This window comes from Pseudoliparis swirei, chromosome 11 (genome assembly GCF_029220125.1).
Source record: "Pseudoliparis swirei isolate HS2019 ecotype Mariana Trench chromosome 11, NWPU_hadal_v1, whole genome shotgun sequence".
NCBI lineage: Eukaryota > Metazoa > Chordata > Actinopteri > Perciformes > Liparidae > Pseudoliparis > Pseudoliparis swirei.
This window is the reverse complement of record NC_079398.1, coordinates 14,764,081-14,786,558: the sequence shown is the minus strand read 5'-3', so window position 1 is coordinate 14,786,558 and position 22,478 is coordinate 14,764,081. Positions and strand designations below refer to the sequence as shown.

Here is a 22,478-nt window from a genome sequence, read left to right as displayed (position 1 = left end):
GCGTCACTGCAGCAGCAGCAGCGTTCACCACAATCTATTTGAAAGCCCCCCCAGAGAAAGAAATTAAATAGATCATAAGATGCTCTAAACATCCTTGGAGTTCATTTTGTCAGACAACCTGATCCATCAAGCGATCAACGAATACACCTCTGCAGCAATAAGGGGGAAGCACATCAACTCATTGAATAGCAGAGATGAATGGGGGCAGCCATGATGGGACGCATTCCCTCTGTGCAATACTTCCCCACAGACTCATCAGTGACATGAGAGTGCTGCTCGGAGACAAGAGGATCCTCAGCTAACGGGGCCGCAGTCAGAAGGAGTACACAGGCGGCCGCCGTGGAAGGCCAGAGTCAAGGTGAAAGCTTGATTAATGACCCCCCCGCGTGGGTCAAATAGCTGCTGTGCTGCCCAGAGACATGCATTGTGTGCCTGACTTGTGCACAAGCTCTTCTCAGCAACATAGTGACTTCATTTGCAAGGATGCAGGTAGAAGCATGAGGATCTTGCCAGGTACGCGATTTAACGAGGCAGCGGCATGGGCTGCAGCACCGAGCGCACGAGGACCGGAACAGCGGCGGCTTGTTATCCTCGCGGCCAGTGTTGCCAGGTCCGCGGTTTTCCCGCGGAATTGGGCTACTTTTGAAGTGTTGCCGCGGGTTGAATTTGTTGTCCGCTGGTTCGGGTAGACCTATTTTGCATGCAAATTACATGAATATCTTTAAATAAAAATCCATATTTTAAATGAAATAATTTATTTATACCCAAATCCTACCAAACTGACTCCAGATCAGCAGGTACACACATGGACATGGACTTTAAAAGCAGTGTATATAGTTTGGCACGGGCATATTTTGAGTTCTGATATTGGGCTGGTTTTTGGGCTGGTTTTGTCACACAGACCTGGCAACCCTGCTCGCGGGAAACCTCGGGGGGGGGGGTGTCTCTGGAGAAGCCTGGCCGACTGTGTCGTCCCACACAACTCGGAGGGCAGCCGGATTCCCCAACGGCGGCCTCAGTGGAAAGCTCAGGTGGGCTTCACGAGTCAACATTATGTGTCAGAAATGGCAAATAGTTTCTGAATGCTGAGTCCCGGACGTGTACGGGCTTGATGCGGACACAAAGAGTTTTACGAGTGAACCGTATTGATTTTGGTACGTTTCCAGCGCATAGCACAGTGCACTTCCAGTTCAATTAGAAGGTTAATCAATTCATACAGTCATTTGAACTGCGATACGTCGGCTAGTGTTGCATAACAGTGGTGCCCGGCTAGGTCACGGTTGGTGCCAGCAAACCTGCGCAGCGCTGCTGCTGCTGTGGTTTATCATGTGAGCTGCAGCTCCATGAAAGCCACGTCTTATGTGAAACAGACGGCCGAGGGTGAAGTGTCGTCACTACTTTGGTTTCCATTAAAACGCCAGAATATTGAAAATACATGACAGCAAAAGGCAAGCAAACTGACATCTGCTTTATTAAATCAGGCCACATACGACAGTTGTCCCAGGAACTATTTTGTTCTAGTCTTCGTCCATTGATAGAGTGAAGCCGAATGCAACCTCCTCCTCCTCCTCCTCCTAAGTCACAGAGGAGAAGAGCCAGTTTGGACTGGGTCCCTCTTGTGCATCTACCATCACGACGAGTGTTTGCCTACCACGTGTATTTGTATTATTGTTTTTTTACGGTTGGTTAAAAATAGGCAAACGGTTCATATTCAGGGCTCAACAGCAAACCAGGATGTACAGGTGAATGTTTTATCCTTCTTCCTCCTAATTAACATTCAAGGCAAGTCGGAATGCTTTTAAACACAAACATGGCAACAACACGACCACCGTTCCTCACGCAGCAGAAACGGGGATGAGAACTGCTGAACCAAGCACAGGCGCTCTGGTGCCAAAACTCAACTTTGCATGCATGTATTTTAAAAAGGTATCCGGTATCCTGGAATACATCAAAAAAACACACAGGAAACAGGCAGCGAGAGGGAGGAAAGGCTGGGAAAGCAGCCATGTTTGTTATTAGCCAGCCCTATCTGCCCTTTGCACCTGGAGCGACTTGAAAAGCTAAACTAATTCATCCGATAGTGTTCCGTTATAAACTCTGCAGCATGATTATTCCAATATTGCAATATAATACATGTTTTTGTGTAAATCTTTGGGTAATAAAACCAAACTGCTTGGACATACTGCATTTTCCTACTCACTTCACTCCACCTAAAACTACTATTTGTTTAAAAAGTCATCTGAATTAGGCAAAAGGATGCCTCGGGTTCACACTGGGCTCATTCTTCCCTCTCGGCTTTGCGACGAGCAAAGCAGGAACTCTGCGGGTGGAAATGAACTCCCTGGTTCCAAAGCAAAGAATGTGAAAAGTTTGGAGCAATCTGAGAAGGGCTTTTTATGATTGTTTTGTTTGAGTACAGGAAACAAAGCACAACACAAACTGGAGAATGTGTTCACTATTTTTTAGACAACTTTAAGCAGCTCCGCGGTGGACAATGTTCAGAGAGCAGTGTTTTCAGTGGGAACACCTCACATGGTGTCTTGTTGTGCCAGCATTCCCGTTTTTCTACAACTCACATGGTAAAAGTGACACCTGGAAGTAACGAAAACAGTCAGAAGCATGCAGAGGAATGAGGACAAGCTGAACAGACCCGTCTCCACATTGAGATCTGTTTTGAGCTCGGCCATGACCGAGCCCTCGCGCATTCCTGCCTGCTTCTCAGATTTCTGTCCACAGGAGGGACAACAGCAAAGACCTCTCTGGTTTTTGAACGTAGAATTATTTTTCCACCGCGGCTCTGCATGGGGCACGGGGCCTTTAGCTCCGCTCGACGTTGAGATTCCTCTCCAAGCAGAGTCCTGTAACCCATTCCGGTGAGTAAAGGACGGGGTTGAAAACTGGCAGACATGTCGAGACAATATCGAGCACGTCATCGCCGTGTGGCAGCGGAGACACATCATCATGAACAGAATTCCAGATTTTATGATGGAAAGTTTATATATTTTTTAATCATCTGTTTTTTTATTCAGTGCATGGTTGTTGGTCAAATTTGTCATGTTTTTCTTCCCCATCTTCCGATCTCTACGCCGTGTCGTACTACTTTGGGCTTGCTTGCGGTTTGATGGACGCAGAAGAGGGGAATCACACAGTGTCTGATCTCTGCATGGCTGTGGGTTCTGGATTGGGGTTGAGAGTTGGAAGCAGCGTGACAGAACTCCGGCCCAGAGAGGTTGCTTTAGTGCGTGAGCACAGAGGCAACAGACAACCAAATAATGTCACGACAGGATTAGAGTGGACCCAAATGCACGACTCAGGAGACAGATAATGCTGATAAAGATCCTTCACTGAAAGTATTGTCAGGAAAGGAACAGACCGAATAAACAAACACAGTGGAACGCTCGAGGGCTTGGTCTGAAAACACAAGACAATCTGGCAGAGGACAAGTGCAAGTGAGGGAACCTAAGTAGACAGGGACTAATGAGGGAATGGGCAACAGGTGAGATGTGCATGAGGACCAGGTGAAGGTAATGAGGGACTAACGAGGGAGTGATCAGAGGCAGGTGAGGGGAGTTAAATTGACGAGATGGGAAGCAGGATCTGGAATGACATGATAGTTCGTGACAGGATGAAAACAACTAATACAAAAAGGAAGGTGGGGAGCTAAACTGTTACAAATAAAGACACAACTGTCAATCAGGGTTACGGTTCAGAGTCAACAGCAACACATTGCACCCGTCCCACCGCTAAACTCCCTCAGTGGCAGTGAGCCCCACCGAATCTCTCGCATAGATAATTACAGAGTCCGAATTGCCGAGCATTTATCCGGGAGGTAAAAATTCCCCAAACTGTGTGGCAGGTGGGGCGAAGGGGACTGGAATTTCCCCTTGTCGGCATGCATTTACTCTGTGACAGTGCACTGAAAATGGATTACATCATCACTATTGTAGTTTCCGAGCCCTCTGCTCTCCTCCGTCGGCTGGTGTACAGTGGACCGTCCGATCCGGACAAAGACGGAGCATTCCAACAGTTTAGCAAGCAGGAAACGCAGACCCGAAGTCACTCCACATTACAATCAAACTCATCAGCCCCCTCAGTCACCAGACAAAAGACACTCACACGGAGAAATAAACGCTGGAGGCCATATTACCGCCAAGTCATTTGACTTCTGACCATCAGTGACTCATTCCGGTCTGAACTATCGCTCGTCTTAAAACTGACGAAGCTTCCCTTTTTTACCTCAAAAACAAGTGCTATGTTTTCAGCTATATAACTGAAGGTTTGGTCAAAGCTCATGAATACATGACTCATGTTGGTGTCTGCCAGAGTCAACAAGCATGAAGGAATCGGCCTCGTAGCCACACTGGTGCACCAGCTCATCAGAGGCCATTTCTGTGCGATTCGTCGTCGAGTCCGTCAGTAACAGCGAGAAGTGACCGGGGCACACGCTGAACAGCAGCCGGTCAGGTGGTATGGATGAATCCAAAAGTTCAAGAAGTTTGGGGAAATGATGCAAACGCAAAGCTTTGAAAGACGAGCACGGTTAAAAACCTACTTTGCACATTACGATCATTTAAACTATAAAGTTCACTTTGAACTTGAGAGTAAATAAATCATAACAATAATCTAATTAATGTTAATTCAAGCATTTCGCGATGGCAATTTAGCATAATTGCAGCACACACATTCCAGAGTGGCAAATTATAAAGCAGCACAATGCTCCTCTTGTCTTTGATCTTTGCTCGAGCGGTTCCCCCAGAGCCAATGCACGAGAGACAATAGAGACATTGGCTCAGTTCAGCAACAGGAAGCGTCCCTCTGTGCACGACTCTACGACAAACGAAGCACATTAACGATTGTTATTGTTGTGCGAGTATGATGCAAAAGTATGATGCAAAAAGTGAAAATAGAAACACCGTCCTCCAGTGATAAACTAGTGGGAGGACGATGTATGCTGGGAGACGTGAGACGCAATGACTTGTTTTCCCCTCAAAGGACAATCACATTGAGCGTTTGCATGCTGAGATTAGACTCAGTCGTAAAATATTGCAGAGCAGTGTATGATCAGTCATGCCCAGCGCGCCGCAGGTCAGCTAAGCCTATTGAGAATGCCAAGCATCCTTGATCCTCGCAACAAGCTAGACTCCAAAGCTTCCTTTTGTCACCTGACTCATGGCCAAGTTCTCCACCGCCAACAAGCTCCTGGAGCAGGCACTGATCCAGTTCTGGGATGTCCATGGGCCCACCTGCATAGTTGGGGTTTGATAGTGCTGATACTTTGTGAATATGCTTGTTCAGACACAATACTGCTTATGTTTGAACTTTTAAAGGTTGCCGTTGTTTCCTGCTAGTTACAAACGTAGGTTTGCCTTCTTGCCTATTATTGCCAAATATTTCCTATTCTACTCATGTACTAACAGTCTGTATTCTCTATATTTTTAAAGCAGCCTATAGCGGGCACAGACAGTCTGGTTTCTGTATATTCTGCACATTATTCATCCATTATATCAACAAATGGATAGTCTGATTGGGTCGCATCTGATTACACAACATTTAACATTTAGCATGGGTTGCTTCCTATAAGATGAGCCTGCACGCAATCAGCTCGGCCTGATCAGAAGCAACAGTAACCAATCAGAGCTCTCGGGGCCAGGCAGATGTGGCGCAAGGAGACAGTGTTGCCAGGTCCGCGGTTTCCCCGCGGAATTGGGCTACTTTTCAAGTGTTGCCGCGAGTTGAATTTCTTGTCCGCTGGTTCGGGTAGACCTATTTTGCATGCAAATTACATGAATATCTTTAAATAAAAATCCATATTTTAAATGAAATAATTTATTTATACCCAAATCCTACAAAACTGACTCCAGATCAGCACGTACACACATGGACATGGACTTTAAAAGCAGTGTATATGGTTTGGCACGGGCATATTTTGAGTTCTGATATTGGGCTGGTTTTTGGGCTGGTTTTATTGGCCATTGGGCTGGTTTTGTCACACAGACCTGGCAACCCTGCAAGGACATCAACTGCCAGAAAGATGTCCTCGTGCGGCAACAGCACCACGCTGACATATAAACATATGTCTTCAGGGTGGTGACACTAACACGAGGAGACCAACCATATGTACGTGTGTGTATATATGTATGTGACGGTGACGTGTGCACACTACCACCTGTACAGCGGCTGCCCAAAAGCAGCGCCCCGGGGGGAGAACAATGCCCTTGACATGCAGCCGACAACGACGCCGCGGATGCCGACGTCTAAACCCAGAGACGTGCGGTACCGAGTCCATGCCGCTCACCACCGAGCCCGGCAGGCAGACAGAAACACGGGCACCGGCAGCGCACCGGCTCCACGCCGCACCTCCACGCAGCACAAAGATACGCGTTGTCCACAGACAGCCGACAGATGTGGCGTGTAACGTTATGGGCGCCCTGTGCGCGAGACGAGCGCCACGTTCCGACTCACCTTTCCTCCTTTCTGCCTCGAGCTTTCGGATGTCACACAATGCGAGGCGGAGGCGGCGGCGGGGGGGGTTTCCTCTTTTTGTTTAAACTCGTTTACAATATCCTGTAAAGTCCGACACGACAAAGTCCGCCACGCGTTCCTCTCCTTCCCGGGGAAACCGGGTCCGCTCCGGTTCGAACCGTGAATTCCCCGGTGTGTCGCCCGCCGACAGGCAACTTGGAAGTTTGATAGAAAGTTACGGGTTTTCCTGGCTGCGCTATGCAGCTGCTGAAGGGATGAGATCATTCAGGCAGTCTCATTCTCTCTCTCTCTCGCTCCCTCTCTTTCCCTCCTCTCTGCCCCGGAGTCTCGCGAGAAGCCTTCGTCGGGCAAAGCAAACGTTACCGTGGCAACAGTGCTCACCTGTAGTGGGTAGACGAGGAGACGGGAAAGGAAGTGAGGAGCTCTCACTCTGCTTTGAAAGCACAGGTTGTACATCCTGTGAAGTAATGCGAGGCAGCGAAAGCTCTGTAGGTACACACTTGTTTATGTTTAGGTTTGGACAAATCGGAGTAAAGTTATTTTAGATATTTCTGCGGAAATGTAACGAAAAACATGAGCTCACCTGAACCCATTGACCTATTGTTCGGAAAGCAACAACCTTTGACCTACTGTTGCACATTTCCTGTTAAACGCGCGCGCACACACACACACATATATTCTCATTTTCGAGTTTGAACGACGTCATGACCTGTTGCCCTGTCTGATATCAGACATCATTAATCATCTCTGGAGTGAGCGGATTCAAAAGCAGCCCAGGCAATATATTGTATCTAGTAAATAATTGCATGCGTATTTATATTATTTATATACTATCGCTGCAGTTGCTTACAGGGTTATTTGGAATGAAACATATGCAAATCAAAAGTATTGTCTCGAGACAAAGTTAGAATTTGTGTTAAATTTGACACAGTCAAATGTGATGAGGTAGTTATATTACATTATAATCCAATTGAGTGATTCATTTCTGAAACTTAAACGATTGTTGGTGGTATTTTTCTGCAAGCTGAGTGTGCAGGGGAGCAGCGTGGAGGGGAGGCCCCTGATATTCCTCCTCCAACATTTGTTGTTTCTAATAGGCAACAATACTGGGCTGTAAGCCACAGACTAGACATGTAGGAAATATATTAATCAAATGTCCTTGTGTATCATGACAATACAAATATTTAAATGTGATTTGCAAAGACAGTGAGTCAGGCTATCTACAAGCATCTAAAACAGTGTCATATTGTTCCACTATTGTCCCCACAGCAACCTGCCAAAGCCATTAAGAAACTGCCTGGCCTCTGCAGCCTGTGGCGCTGACATCAGCTGATATGAGTTGATGTGCAGAAAACCCACAGCTAATCTGCAGACCTCAGAAACAATGCACGCTGTGCATGGAAAATCAAAGGCAGATAAGAGCTAATTACACAGTGGCAAGGCCGATGCTCTTCTAAATGCATGATTTAAGAGGTGTCTTTAAGTGTCACTGTGGTAGTAAAGCATCCCTGCTGCTGTGTAGGCTGGTGTCAGCAGACCTGGAAATGTATATCTTGTGAATAAAGAAGATCTTAACAGATAAAGACTGAATCAGCAGAGGAGAGGGTGCATAATGTAGAGGAATAGCCTGTGCGCCTTTAAATTAGCAATGAAAACATGCATCCGAGTTCCGCACCCTTCCCACTGTTCTTCAATAATCCTCATTATTATGCCTCCACGGAGCTTTTTCAGACATGACAGCATCTATTTTTGTCAACCTTGCATCAGAGCAACACATCTTTATAGGAGGTGCTTTGTTGGTTAAAAAAAGACATCAGTGAGAGAGAATATTGGGGTTTAGGGTTTTATTCCAGTGCAAACATGTTCCGAGGATGTGCGTGTCGTGAATGTTAATTCATAAAATGACGACAGAGTACTTGTTAAATCAAATCAGTAGCACCATCTGCTGGCCACACTTTGATAGGACAAGAAGCAGAATGACATGCATAAGGAAATACCTGCTTACTCCACAACTCCTAAGCACTTATAAGGTCTCAGATAATATTCCCTTAACTTTTCAGAATATCAACGTCATTCAATAAGGCTTAAAAGTGGGAAGGACAGCATATCAGCTTTGACTGCGATTGATGAAAAGTTATTAAGAGGTGGAGGCTGTTCTTAGGATTTAGTTAATCTTAACAGTCTCTGAATGTCAGGCTCAATATCAATGGTGGGGAACTTCTTGCTGTATCTTTTAAAGGGCTCTCCCTCCGGCCCGATGAGAAACTTCTCAAAGTTCCAGGAGACGTCCGTCCTGCTGATGGGACTCCAAACCAGAAACTTGGGGTCCTGCATGAAGGAGGTGGAGTCATCATCAGGAAATGGGAGCTTATCTTTGAGATAGGCAAAGACTGGATGTGTGCGTGTCCCGTTGACGTCACACTTCTCAAAGATGGTGAAGCTGGGTTGAAAGCCGCCGCCCGGACGAACATGCTGCAGGGAATTCAGAATCTCACCATTGCTGCAGTTCTCCTGCAAAACAGTGTTCATTTGTTTTATTTTCCAATGGTTTTATACTCCATAGCAATCTTATAAAGACTTTAAGGTCATAGTTTGCCGATAGTTTTGGTGATAACTGGAACGGTTACAGTGTACCAAGCCAGCTGCACTCTCTAGTTGAGTTAATTACTTTAATGACAAATATAATGAGAATCACGCACAATTAATAAAATAAGGGATTGAAATTCACTTTAAACATCTGATGAAATTCAGGTGACTAACAAAAACTATATATTCATGTAGTTTTTCTTCTTCATATATATATATAAAGAAAAAATATATATGTATATTTCTTTTCTTTATATATAAATATATATATATTTATAAAGAAAAAAAACATACAAATATATTTTTTTATTCGTCACCTGAATTTCATCAGATATTGAAAGTGAATTTCAATCCCTTATTTTATGAATTATATATATACACAGTTTCAATATGAATAGAAAATAAACATCATCTGCATAGTCGTGTAATGCGCTTTATCCAGATAAGCAGATATTGATTGTGAGGTCAACCCAACCCAATGCTGCTTCACTGACCTGATACCCAAACTGGTTACAGGGGAAACCCAGGACCACGAACCGGTGGGGGTACTTGCTCTGAAGCTGGTTGAGCTCGCTGTAGTCCCGGGTGGTGGTGCCTCAGAGAGAGGCCACATTCTCGATCAGGACCACCCGTCCCCGAAACACATTGAAATCCACCGAGTCCCCCTCCAGCGTGGTGGCTCTCAGGTCGTAGAAGGTCTTGGCGATGAACGTCATCTTGCCTCCCGTGCTTCCTCACTGGAGGCAGCCGGGATCTCAACCTGTGACTGTATCCAACCGCTTGGTCACCTGACCCCTTTCATGGGTGTCAAATGGCTGCAAGAAACTGATCTCCTCCTCACAGACATTGCTCTTCACAACTTTCAGGTAGTTGGATTGTAAAACCACTAAAGTACATAAAGAAGTGTTTTGAGCTTTTGAAAGGGGTTTACGTTTTAGAATGTCTCTGTTGGTAATCATTGGAAGTTAAAGTGAGTGAGTGTTATCCCGGGTATGTATTTGACATGGTCATTGTAAAGGGGAAATAGCATGTATTATGGGGTGCATTTGGGTTTGGCATCTCTATGACAGGTTTCAGATTTCTCAGTGGTTAAAAATGTAACATGTCTTTCACAGCAGCTGATGAAAAATAAATGAACCTGTCTGAACTCTACCTAACTAACCTAACCAAGTGACTCAGCAAGGCTCATATACCCATATACCCAATACATCCGTTTTAAATCTGGCAATTTATTAACAATACGTTTAAATGACATATCATGTGGCACCTCAGCAAACCCTGAAAACATCATTCTGAGCAGCCTGCTTAAATGTGTAACACACAGCAGGCAATGCCAGTCACGTTCATAACAAAAACTAACGTATACATTTACATTCAGGGTGGAAAACAAACATGCACTGCATTCAGAAAGGTCACTGGACATGACACAACACCATCTTCCTTGAGGAAATAAGCCCATTGTGTAAAAGAATCCACCCCTGCTTGGTTCGAGTTTCGAGGCGTAAATAATTCAACTCTGTCCTCTGGCTACCTTGTTTTAGCATATATACACACACAAACATGTGTGTGTGTGTGTGTATATATGTGTGTGTGTGTGTGTATACACACACACATATATACATACACACACACATTTATTGATATATATATATAAATATACACACATAGCACGTGCATTGATAGCTCCAGGGCTCAGCGTCATGCAACAGAAACCGCCCCCTGCTGGTTGCTGCTGCTAACTGCAGCTAGCGTCTCACATACTTACAAAGCTCAAACCAATTGAGCACCCTTCTGGCCAGATGATCCCAGTATCCATGAAGGAGGCGGAGGAGGGCTGAGTGGGGAGCATATGTCTTAAGCTAAAGTATGAGCCATAGTACTGCGACCTTTCCTTCTCCTAACAGGCGCAGGCCTTCCGAATGGTGTCGCAGTCGGAGCCTTTCTCCTCTTCCAAAGCGGCCTTCTCCAGATAATCGTCCAGAGATCCCAACAAGTTATCCACGTCTTTCTTGTGAGCCTGCAGCACCAGTTCTGTCACTCGAGTGAAGGCCTGAAGGAAGTAGGAAGTGAAAAACACAAGATAATACATTATAATGAGTTCCCCGCAGTATTTGTGCACATCAGACAGTTTCTCTGGCCATGACCTTGAATCCTACCTCACTGATATTACTGCTGGTGGAAGCACTGGTCTCAAAGAACTCCATCCCATAGCTCTCTGCTAGCTGCAGTATGCAGGTATGATATGGTAAGAAATAAGTACAACAAAAGGTATTTTTTAGCTTTAGTTCATTTTTCTGTGAGAACATTAATACAGGGTTTAGGAGACTGAGTGTTAGTAGTTATTAACTAGCCTAACAATTAGTTTTTAAAGAAATATTCATATAAATGAACTGACGTGCTGTGTCCAAAATATTAATAAAATAATAAAATAATGATCACTTATTATGCAAGTTGTATGCAAAAATAGACCATGAAAAATATCCTAATAAAACCCACAAAATAAGGTTAAATCGAACCTTGCTTCCTTGGTCCTTTGGTACCTGCCTCCTGAGCTCCTCATCAGACTTGTTTCCTACCAAGATCGTCCGCACCTCGTCCGGGGCGAACTGCAAAACGCCAGCAGAAAGAAAGAGACAGTTCCGGAGAGATCGGCGGCCTCATAATCTTGTAACTCGCAGCAAGAGAGCACCATGCAGGTGTTTATACCTCGTCCACATCACTGGCCCACTTCACGATGTGCTGGAAGGACGACTCGCTCGTGATGTCGTATACAAAGATGATGCCCTAGACAAGAATTCACGAAGAAGGGTTAGAATGAATGCTAGAGAGACCCATGAAGGCGACATGTTCAGATGGGGGGGGGGGTCGGGGGGTCACCTGTGCACGCCTGTAGTACTGCTTGGTGATGGTCTGATAACGTTCCTGACCCGCCGTGTCCCTGCACACAGGACAACACACACACATACACACACACATCCGCAGAAGAAGATTACCCAGCATGCAGGTCAGCATACTGCACACGCAAACCTAATTAGACAAGACTTACCATATTTGTACTCGCACCTTGATTCCATCTACTTCTAGTGTTCTCATTTTAAAATCAACTCCTACGAAATAAAAAAGGAGAACAATGACATTTCATATTCAGTGAAAAGCAGAGTCAACGACCCAAAACCGAAGTAAACACCTTCACAAGGTCAACCTGGAGTCACTTCACGACTGTGACAACTTGGTGAACAATAAGCTTTGTGGTATTTTACATGTGCAGTTGTGCGTTTCTACTTAATTGTTGCTCAGACACTATTATCCCCCGTGAATAGTGTCTCAGGCCCTGCATGCCGTCAGCTTTGAAGTCACCGGGTCTCCACAAATTGCAATTGAACAAGAGCTAAGAAATGTACCAGAGTAGCACCAGCTGCCAACAAGACTTATGGATACATTAAAGTAAAGATAATAGACTGTTCATATACTTAAATCACTTCTCATTTTGTTTTCCTGTCCACGCTAAAAAATAATTTATTTCTGTTGTTCACGCTACATACTGTCTGCATTAGTATAGTTGGATTGCAGTTTTGAGATTATCTATCCTAAATAGATAGAATAATATTTAATTAATGATTCATTCCTGAATCCTGATTATTCAATTTGATCTAATATCGCGAGAAATTTATGAAAAGTAGCTTTCCAATAAACAAGCTAACCACATCTTCAAAGTGATTGTCTTGTTTGAGCACCAGTCCGAGAGCCGGAGGTCACATGCGACAGATTAACGCAGCAAAGCTGCCGAGTAGAGAAAGGTCTAGGAAATAATTAAATATGAAAATATATCCACTTTCAATGCACATATTAACTCGCATTTCTCAAGAAGTCAAACGCAATCAAATATATATTTATATAAAGGGATAGTCTTAATCTGATTACTCTGTATGTGTGCACGCATGCAAACATAGCATTATCAACGGATATAGCTGGAAATATATATATATATATATATATTATTTTAATTTGTATTATATATATATTTAATTCCCACGGGAGCATACACAAATATGCTTTAGCATGTGGTTATGTCAAATAGACTATATGGTTATTAAATTAGCAGAAAACAAGACATATGGCCACGTATATTGTTTTCGAGATGAAATGACCTTTATCGGGATGGAAAATGTTGTCCATATCACCCAGATAATGTAAATTATTGCTTGAAAAATAAAATAGAAACAAAATAAAATCAATGTTATGGCTCGAGTGTTAAATGCATTAACAACGGCCCTGTTCTAAATTAAAGTGTCCCAGTGAGCCAGAACAGTTTGACTGTAAAGATTAATTTACTGCCAGACAATAATTGATTTATTGATTAGTGTCTCTGCTCTACTACTGCATATCCAAATAAGTATTTGAATGTTTTTTATTGAAATCCGAAAAAGTGGCTTCTGTGCATCTCAGTAAAATTATATTAAAAGTAAAATGATGTCCCTGGTCATCTTTATATAGAATGAGAGGATTTTATCTTCAGGTTGTATTCTGCGACAGAAATCTGCATTTGATGGTGCGGTTCACCTTTCAAACAGTGCTTCTTGTGGAACAAAAAGCTTCTTTAACACCTTGGTACTGACAAAAGCTTGCATTCAAATCATGCCATTTGTGCCTTACTTATGTGTGTTTATGTCATATATCCAACGTGTGCGTTCAGCTTCTTGCTCCCACAGCTCTCTGAAACACACCGTGCTCGAGAGTAATGTGGGTGCAGATCAGGAGGGAAGCTGACTAATGTCTCCCAATAATAACTGTCATCCTGCACCTCAAAAGGAGGAGATGTCATGTACAATGCACTTGCACTACTAACTGGGTTTAATCCCATGCAAAGCACTCCTGCGATCCAGCTCTTCTCACTCTGGATTTACTCAGACAGCACTTCTTTTTGCATTTAGTTTTTACAGTCACACAAATGTAGCCTCCCATGGAAGTATGTGCCAAGTCTGCCAACTGTGTTTCTTTGCTAATGTGGACATAATTTACACTATTGTGTGTAGCAGCTTCACACTGAGTCATTAGTTTATCACACAGTCTGAGCACTAATTGCCATTTTTCCTAAATATCATAACAGGATATGAAACACTCTTAAGGCAGATAAACTGTATTTTCCTGTGAACCTTTCTTTACCATTGTAGTGACTGTGACAATTAAAACCCATGCTTTCAGACCTCTCCTGCATCCTTACGTATATTTCTTGAAGGCATATATCTGTAATGCATTATTAATATTTCAGACGAGCTGTCTAAGCAATTGTCAGGTTTTTCAGTCAAGTTTCAGGCCTGTTATGGCCCGAGGGTATTTGTACTAATCCCACTAGCTGAGTGGGCCTGTTTATACTTTAACAAAAGGTAAAACACTCAGCTCTTCTGAATATCAAACTGGACAAATAAATAATTTAAATGAATTCACTGATGTATCCGGTTCAACTCGGACCAATAGGATGAGTGTGTGAACAGGCGCCAGTGAACAGTTGTTGGGTGGCTTACCGATGGTGGAGATGTGTGAATGGTCGAAGTAACTCTCCGTGAACCTGCGCAGCATGCACGTCTTCCCGACGCCCGAGTCTCCGAGCATCAGCAGCCTGAACAGCACGTCGTACTGCTTAGCCATGACCAGCAACTACAACTTAGGAGAAGGCATGACCACGTCGCATAGGCACACTGTTGCTGTATGCTGCTTTCAGGGCCCCTCGGGAAAAAAAATTCTCGGAAACGTCAGATACAAGTGAAGTTCTAATTCACAACTCGCAGCATTTTATATAAGATGGTTGATTACAGATATTATACATATATATATAATAGCAAGTTATATTGTTGTTCCATCCGAGTTGATCACATTATAGGTTAAAGATGGTAGAAACATGAACAACGCTGATTAGTGTTCATGTATTTAATCCACATAATGTTTTCAATGGCCACTATCTTCTCATTTAAAGACTTTACACTGCGCAACAAAGATGACATTATTTCATTTGGAATGTACGTGCTTGTTTTCTAAGTCACTACCTACGTCCCCTGGAGGCAGCACACGACCTGCATCATTGAAGAGGCTGCCTCTTGCAGTGGGGCCTGTGGGGTTGTTAGCTGGGACACATCACACAGGAGCTGATCCTAAAATCAATATGTAAACAACATATATATGCAGAGCTATATCCAGGTATTAGATAGACTCAAGTCATGAGACCGCATCCCCACAATGTAACCCCACCCTCCCCAGAACGTGTTGGCTTAACACCAACAAAGGTGTTCACGTTTTACATTATTATACATCGGAAACAATGTACAACATGTCCTTTTCTTTTTATGTTGTTCATCCACACTTCCAGTGCAGACTTTTGCCATAGAATACTAAATATCTAATCCAAAGCCATTTATTTATGTTATTTTACCTTTGCATTACAACAATCGAATCTTACCATTTTTTATTACAACTATGAGAATCCGGCTTTAAAGAAATCCAACATGTAAACTTCTGTTGATGTAAAGCCCCGAATTCTCTGAAATATTAATAAGGATTTAACCTCTGTGTCCTTAATAGTATCCCGAGTACAGGCATCGGCCTCTTATTGTCCAGATAACATCTGAAACAGAAAAACAAAGAAATCTGAATCTTCTTTCCACCTGACACAATTCATGAGAAGGGATTTAGGGAAATTGAATATCCTTAAACGTGAAAATGATGCCTCTTGATTGCTTTCTATTAGCAGTTTCATGCAGCCACTTCCCTCCACACGCCCACACACACACTCACACACATTCACACAAACACACAATAGGAGTAACTTAGAAGTCTTATGGACAGAAGTTGTCATATGATGTTATTAAAAACATATTGAGTCACAAATACGTCCCAAAAGGATAAAATAGTTTTATTTATAGTCTCATAATAAAGGTATGCCTTAACTTGCAAGACAACCATTGGCAGTATGTACAACATACCTGTAATTTCCACAGAATGGAACAAACAAATATCGATTACGTACACACAAATGTACCTCTGAAAGAGGAAAGAAAAAAAAGAAAGATAAATGTTCCCGGCACAGGCAAATATTTCTCGGGAAGGCTTTTCTTTGCAGAACTGACACCATTAAAGAGTATACAGTGTGATATACTACACACTGAAATGGACTTCCATTAACAAAACTAAAGGTCACTGCCCTTCACCTGCATTGTGTAACATTCAGTATCCAATAGGGGATTTTTTGTTTGTTATACCCATCTGATCTGATACTAAAAATAGAGGAAAATAAATAGTTGTACCTGTGGAAAATCCACTGAAACAGCAGGTCAACGTGTTCCTCCTCCTGTGCTTTCTGGAAAATCTCAATCCAAACATTGGGTAGATCAGACATTAAATTAATTGCGGTGCATCAATATAAATAGAGGGATTCTTTGATGACACATTTCCAAAGACAAACACTTCAGCCACTTACACTGAATAAGGAGGGTTGCATCTTGCATTACAGACATTTTTGTTTTTCAAAAGCAACTTCACATTCTTTTCTGGAAAAGTATGAATATTAAAAAAAGGTAAACTAACCACAATTACCATTTTGTCAAAAGGTCAAAAAGTTTCACAACTCCAACAGATTGCGGAGGTTGTCCAAAACAACCAAAAAAGAAAAAAAACATATTTTTGTGTAGCTGTACTAAAGCGTCAGACCTTGTCATCTCCACATTTGATTCTGAGAGGTTATCATGAGGATAGAAAGACAAAAAGTCCTTCAAAACGGCAGAGCTGCCTCACTTTGGGGGTTTTAAAAGTTGTTGCTTGGCCACAAACGGAGTGACAGGATTTTTGCCAGGAGGAAAAAAGAAAGGTAGAAGCGTTTTATACATAATAGCATCTCTCACACAGCCTCCACCGTGTCTCGTGGACTGGCGTTAGAAGGCAGGACTTAGTGCAGACCGGTGAGAGGTTTCGGGTCTAGCTGGGCTCCACGCGCAGCTTCTTTCTGTTGGGCGGCTCGTCCGGCTCCGATTCGGAGCTGGAGTCGGACCCACCGTCGAAGGCGGACACCGCGCTGCCTTTGCGGTTCGTGTACAAGCTGCTGTCGGAAGAGTAGTTTGTCTGGAGCTGAGTGTTGCCCTTTGCCTTCTCCAGGGCACGCACTGCAATTCACAGAAGCAAAAAGACTGCAGTGGAAAAGGATCACATGTTGCTCATGGGAACCCAAAGACCACAACACTGTTGTAAAAGGACAACAAGAGACACCGTGCGCCCCCTCCACTCACCCTGCTGCTCCAACAGTGCATTTTGCTTCTTTAAGTCATCAATGTCTTGCTGGTGGGTATGGTTTTTTCGCCTCATGTACTGGATGTACTCAGTGGCTTTGTCGAGAATCTGTGCTCGGGAGGCCTGTTTGACAGAACTCTGTCAGCAAAAATGTCAGAAAGCCATGGAGGGGAAAAGCTGCAGTGTCTGTTTGTTCAGGCAGAACAAAACATTAATTGTGCAAAAACAGCCATGTATATATATATATATATATATACAGGACTGTCTCAGAAAATTAGAATATTGTGATAAAGTTCTTTATTTTCTGTAATGCAATTAAAAAAACAAAAATGTCATGCATTCTGGATTCATTACAAATCAACTGAAATATTGCAAGCCTTTTATTCTTTTAATATTGCTGATTATGGCTTACAGCTTAAGAAAACTCTAAAATCCTATCTCATAAAATTTTAATATTTCCTCAGACCAAGTAAAAAAAAAGATTTATAACAGCTGAGTGTTTGTCAAGGCTCAGGAAACCCTTGCAGGTGTTTCGAGTTAATTAGACAATTCAAGTGATTTGTTTAATACCCTACTAGTATACTTTTTCATGATATTCTAATATTTAGAGATAGGATATTTGAGTTTTCTTAAGCTGTAAGCCATAATCAGCAATAAATCAGAATAAAAGGCTTGCAATATTTCAGTTGATTTGTAATGAATCCAGAATGCATGACATTTTTGTTTTTTTAATTGCATTACAGAAAATAAAGAACTTCATCACAATATTCTAATTTTCTGAGACAGTCCTGTATACATACATACATATATATATACATATATATATACGTATATATGTATATATGTACAGATACACCCATATATATACAATTATATATATATATATATATATATATATATGCATATACACACATATGTATATATATACAATTAGTTTTTAATCATTATCAAATAAAGGTTAAAAACAGGACTGTTCCAAGAGGTTGGCAACCTTTGGCAGATATGTGCCAACATCGACACACTGCAGAATTATAGCACTGCACTCATCTCCCTTCATGTTGATCATCGCACACCTGCATACTCAATTCTGACAATTCCGGCTGCACTTGGACTTAATTTGAATGATTTACTGGCTGAAAAAATGGACTGTAGATACAAACAGTGGGCGGAACGGTTATAAAGCCGTGGCCAGCCGTCACTAAAAAGATCCCATGATTCTTCTTCTTATATTTCAGACCTCAAAGGAAGCTTTCCAAGCGGGACACCATAGAATAGCATTGGCTTTCATGGGCACAAAGTGGAATAAGGTGCGATAAGGTGGTTGAATATTATGGACTTATAAAACGAGCTGAACACTGTGGTTTGCAGAGCGGTGAAAACGGTCGTAAAGGACGGCAGTGCAAGAAGAGAAAAGCTGTGATTTCACTTGTTGGTCCTAGAGAAATGCAGTTCTGATCCATTACAAAGGGGCTTTGCATGTGCATGACTAAATGCAACCCCTTGGCAACAAATCGCAGAAAGGAAAATAAGATCTAATGTTTAAAACATATTTTAAAATAAATTTAAATAAATAATTCACAGATGTTTATCCGGTTCAACCTGTGGCTGTATAGGATAACTATTGAAACGGGCGTCAGTGAAAACTTGTTGGTATGGCTTCCTGATGGTGGAAATACACGGAGGATTAAAGACTATTATTGATACTGACTGTTGGCATCTGTTTGTTTCTCTGCATCTAAAGGTGAGCTCGCATTAAGGCCGGCAGTCACACCGACGAGGAAATCTAAATATGTGTCTTTAGGTGGACAAGGTTGCTGCGCCCCGAGATAGACGGCTGACATCAGTCCTACCTTTAAAACAAAAGAAAATGCATAGAAATTCCTCTCACCTTCTCCCCTTGTAATGCAGGCACAGAATCTCGTAAACCGTGGAAGCTGTCGTTAATGTGGTCCCTGCGTTTGCGCTCCAGCTCATTGTGATGGGCTCGCTTGTCTGCCTGCAGGGGGACAGGCAAAGTTTACACTTAGAATGGCATGTGCTGTACGCGGAACCCAGGAAGTCACAAGGAAGTTTGTGATTTCTAACACATTAGAAGACGAGAGAGAGGAATTGGTCTCGAAGCTGCGATATACAAATGCTGCAGCTTTAAATTGCAAATAAGTTGGATAAGTAGTGATCTTATCTTTCACAGGGTCCTTGTTTGTACACGTATACATCGGTTTACAGAATATCAAGTGCTGTGTGCTTTCAGCTGCCCAGCATGTCCTGACAGTTTTAGCATTTTGTCCAACGACAGTTTCAATATCCACCTTATCTCTTCTAATTTAAATGGACTGAATCTAATTTTGGACTCAATATTTTCTGAAGCTCCATAAATTCATGCTTATCGGGTGCAGGAGTTAACTCAACTGATGAAGGCTTGATTCAGAACAGAGTATACGTGGTATAGATTTATGTAATGCGTGTCAAACGCTAAAGGCGCATGAGGCAATGTGGGAAGATTTCACACCGGAAGCATCATTTGGCTGAATGAGGCGAATACAACCGAATGCATTGCTTGATCTTCTCATAGTTATCATACAATTAGCCAGGTCAAAGAACATAAACAAATTTTTTTTTTTTTTTAAATAGCACAAATACAGTACATTTATTATTAGGATGTCAATAATAAGAGTGGTTAATAACAACATATATAACATGAAAATATGAGCATTTCCATATTAAGGTTGAACCTATCCTCTAACATTAGAGCCGTTTAAACAATGTGGGCTTAGCAGGGCTCACAGTATATATGTAGTATTTAGAGGATCTAAAGCTGGAGAGCCCGGCTTAAACACGCGGGGGGAGGGGAATCCAAGGCTGAGAAATATGTGACCAGATCGATAATCAGACATGATCCTATATGCATACTCAGTTAAAGCCCACTAACGTGGCATTCAATGCCGCTAGTTCGTAAACCATGGGGAATTTAAACGAGCATGTCCAGTGTGTGTGATATTACATTTATGTTTTAAATGCAGTGTACTGCTGCAGCACCGGGTTGTGGCTGGAGAGGAACATATTGCACAAGGTCCAGAAAGCTGCGGGGGAATGAGAGCTGAACAAAAAGAAAATTGCCTTTGCCGCCTGTAAAGTATCTAGATTGTAGATATGAAAATAAAGCCACATTTAAAATCCATACCACACAAGGTATCGTTTTTGAAAGTAGTAATATAATACTGAGCGAGTCTGTCTGGCTGCTGTACCGTAATTACACAAATAGCGGCGCGGGTGGTTGGTTTGGGTGTTGTTGCGCAAACGACGGCTCACTTGACCCCACTTGACATCAGAAAAACAGGGCAAGCTATTCACCGGTGCTCGGCATTCACGAAGCGAGCCAGCCGGTTAGCACTACGGAAACATTTTCTTTTCAAATAGCTCACTCGAGTCGTCTCAAAATCCAGTTTGAGCCCAGAACCAGACTAGCTCGCGAGCTAGGTTAACTCAATCAGAGCTGAGGTTGGCAGGAATGTTAAAGTTGCCGTTTGGATAACACTTCGCCTAGCTAACGCTAACTTCTGGAGGAAACTAAACCACATACATCGCTGTCGACGTCGATGTCATCGTTTTCGCTCATTCTTCGGTAAACGGGTAACAGAGAAGAAAACAAGCAGATGTCAAAACAAAGTGCAGCAAACAAATGACGGCAAATAATAAAATCTCGCACGGCGCTGCGCTACAGCGGAGACATGACGAGCAACGGTTCCTCTCCACGTGATTCGCCTACACATGGACGGGGAAAACAAAAACAGCGCAGGCGCAGCAAAACAAGGCACTGTGGGTAATGGAGTGATTCGCCCACGCGCGCTCCGCTTGTCATCGACGATAACATCCGGAACGTGAACTTCATTTCCCACAATCCCATGCGGTGTGGACGCGCCCACCAATATACACCCTTCTACCCTACAAGTTGCAAACACCGCAGTCTCGGGACTTTTAGTCCCAAACGGATCGCCATGTACTTTGCTGAAGGTTATAAATAAATATATTAGACACAGCATGTCTTCAAATAGTCATAATTAAATAAGTGACTACTTGAACGACATATGATCATATTTGATGAGACGTACCCTCTCTCAATATAGCCGAACTGTCATGAACACAGGAGGCTGCGGTAATAAGGAAAAGCATGCATTGTGCTCAAGTCTGCCGCTTCCGTGGTCATTGTCAGCAGTGTATGCCACAATAACTGGATCTCCTCCCAGCATATGATTATGAGGCCAGATGGTGGCTCAATATTACTGCCCTCCCCCACTCACCATTCATGACTGCACATTTGCCTCAATAGGACCTTTAAATAAATAGCTTCTGCAGCAAGTCATCACTGCGTGTCCACCTACTGCAGCATTAAAGAAGTGCTTTATTATCAGGAATGAGTTTTATTTGAGCAAGACAAATAAAACACGCTGGTGGTGTAATATCCTTTAAAACAACTTAATCAACACCTTAGCATTTACTATTCTATTACAGAGGGTGTCATCATGTCACATTTAGATGGTGATATTCATTAAATGGTAATATACATTACAATAAATATTATCCTCTGTGGTAAAAAATGACCCCACCTGGATTGACTTATTTAAGCATATAGCATACATTTTCAAAACATTCTGTTTCACACCTTTAGTCTTACTTCAGTCCAACCCATTACCACACTATTTTTGCCCATCTTTTTTTAATTTAGCCAAAAGACCTTGTTTACATAAAAGTATACCCTGTTTTTTATTGGAAATTAAATGAAACAATTGTTTTACTTTGACTTTATATTATTTTGACTATTTGACTTATTACAGAGTGGTATATGTCAAAGTTTAGTGAGGATACTGTTTTTGAATCATTTCATTTTTTGTAATGGCAGCACATGATCACACCTGTTGTCTTCTTCTTTATTTTTTAATGGCAGATCGCAACCAACTTTCCAAGGTGCATATCAATCCTGTTGTCCTCTGGGGCCGGTATTTCAAAACTTGTAATCTAGATCAGAATGATCCGGATAACCAAATCCCCCTTTCCTCAGCCACGGATCAACCTGATCCATCCCGGTATTTCAAAACGTTGCGGGATTCGATCAGAGTGATGCTGATACCGGCAGATTGGGA

The 22,478-nt window shown here is 42.6% G+C and overlaps 4 protein-coding genes across 6 annotated transcripts in view; 1 reads left to right on the top strand and 3 right to left on the bottom strand.

Annotated features, from left to right (window-relative positions):
- The window catches only part of LOC130201381 (hepatic sodium/bile acid cotransporter-like), a 106,619-nt gene that overhangs the window by 77,586 nt on the left and 6,555 nt on the right, over window positions 1-22,478 (top strand). The window lies entirely within an intron of this gene.
- gpx2 (glutathione peroxidase 2) lies at window positions 8,372-10,195 on the bottom strand. The gene is made up of 2 exons (XM_056426379.1): window positions 9,564-10,195; window positions 8,372-8,994 (listed from the first exon to the last, which is right to left on the bottom strand). Exons 1-2 carry the CDS (start codon window positions 9,783-9,785, stop codon window positions 8,641-8,643), a joined length of 576 nt encoding a protein of 191 aa, XP_056282354.1. The 5' UTR covers window positions 9,786-10,195; the 3' UTR covers window positions 8,372-8,640.
- Window positions 10,279-15,863, bottom strand: LOC130201382 (ras-related protein Rab-15-like). Of its 2 annotated transcripts, XM_056426377.1 has the most exons (8): window positions 15,115-15,863; window positions 14,592-14,686; window positions 12,116-12,176; window positions 11,947-12,007; window positions 11,776-11,853; window positions 11,586-11,675; window positions 11,226-11,291; window positions 10,279-11,119 (listed from the first exon to the last, which is right to left on the bottom strand). In XM_056426377.1, the coding sequence occupies exons 1-8, from the start codon at window positions 15,144-15,146 to the stop codon at window positions 10,967-10,969; spliced, it is 636 nt and encodes a 211-aa protein (XP_056282352.1). In that variant the 5' UTR covers window positions 15,147-15,863; the 3' UTR covers window positions 10,279-10,966. The 2 variants fall into 2 exon arrangements, with proteins under 2 accessions (XP_056282352.1, XP_056282353.1); XM_056426378.1 differs by having other exon boundaries at window positions 14,592-15,863.
- Window positions 15,958-21,086, bottom strand: LOC130201384 (protein max-like). 2 transcript variants are annotated; one of them, XM_056426380.1, is made up of 4 exons: window positions 20,921-21,086; window positions 19,229-19,336; window positions 17,340-17,478; window positions 15,958-17,216 (listed from the first exon to the last, which is right to left on the bottom strand). In XM_056426380.1, the coding sequence occupies exons 1-4, from the start codon at window positions 20,954-20,956 to the stop codon at window positions 17,032-17,034; spliced, it is 468 nt and encodes a 155-aa protein (XP_056282355.1). In that variant the 5' UTR covers window positions 20,957-21,086; the 3' UTR covers window positions 15,958-17,031. The 2 variants fall into 2 exon arrangements, with proteins under 2 accessions (XP_056282355.1, XP_056282356.1); XM_056426381.1 differs by having other exon boundaries at window positions 17,340-17,463.

Bases quoted from the DNA above. Each gene is read 5' to 3' on its own strand.
- LOC130201382 (XM_056426377.1), bottom strand. From the start codon at position 15,146: ATGATGCAGGTCGTGTGCTGCCTCCAGGGGAC. The intron at 12,008-12,115 runs GTAAGTCTTGTC...TCCTGTGTGCAG, and splicing joins AAGGTGCGAGTACAAATATG to GGACACGGCGGGTCAGGAAC. The intron at 11,120-11,225 runs GTAGGATTCAAG...TACTTCCTTCAG, and splicing joins CCAGCAGTAATATCAGTGAG to GCCTTCACTCGAGTGACAGA.
- LOC130201384 (XM_056426380.1), bottom strand. From the start codon at position 20,956: ATGAGCGAAAACGATGACATCGACGTCGACAGCGAT. The intron at 19,337-20,920 runs GTATGTGGTTTA...GTCCCCCTGCAG, and splicing joins ACATCGACGTCGACAGCGAT to GCAGACAAGCGAGCCCATCA. The intron at 17,479-19,228 runs GTGAGAGGAATT...TTTTGCTGACAG, and splicing joins CTGCATTACAAGGGGAGAAG to AGTTCTGTCAAACAGGCCTC.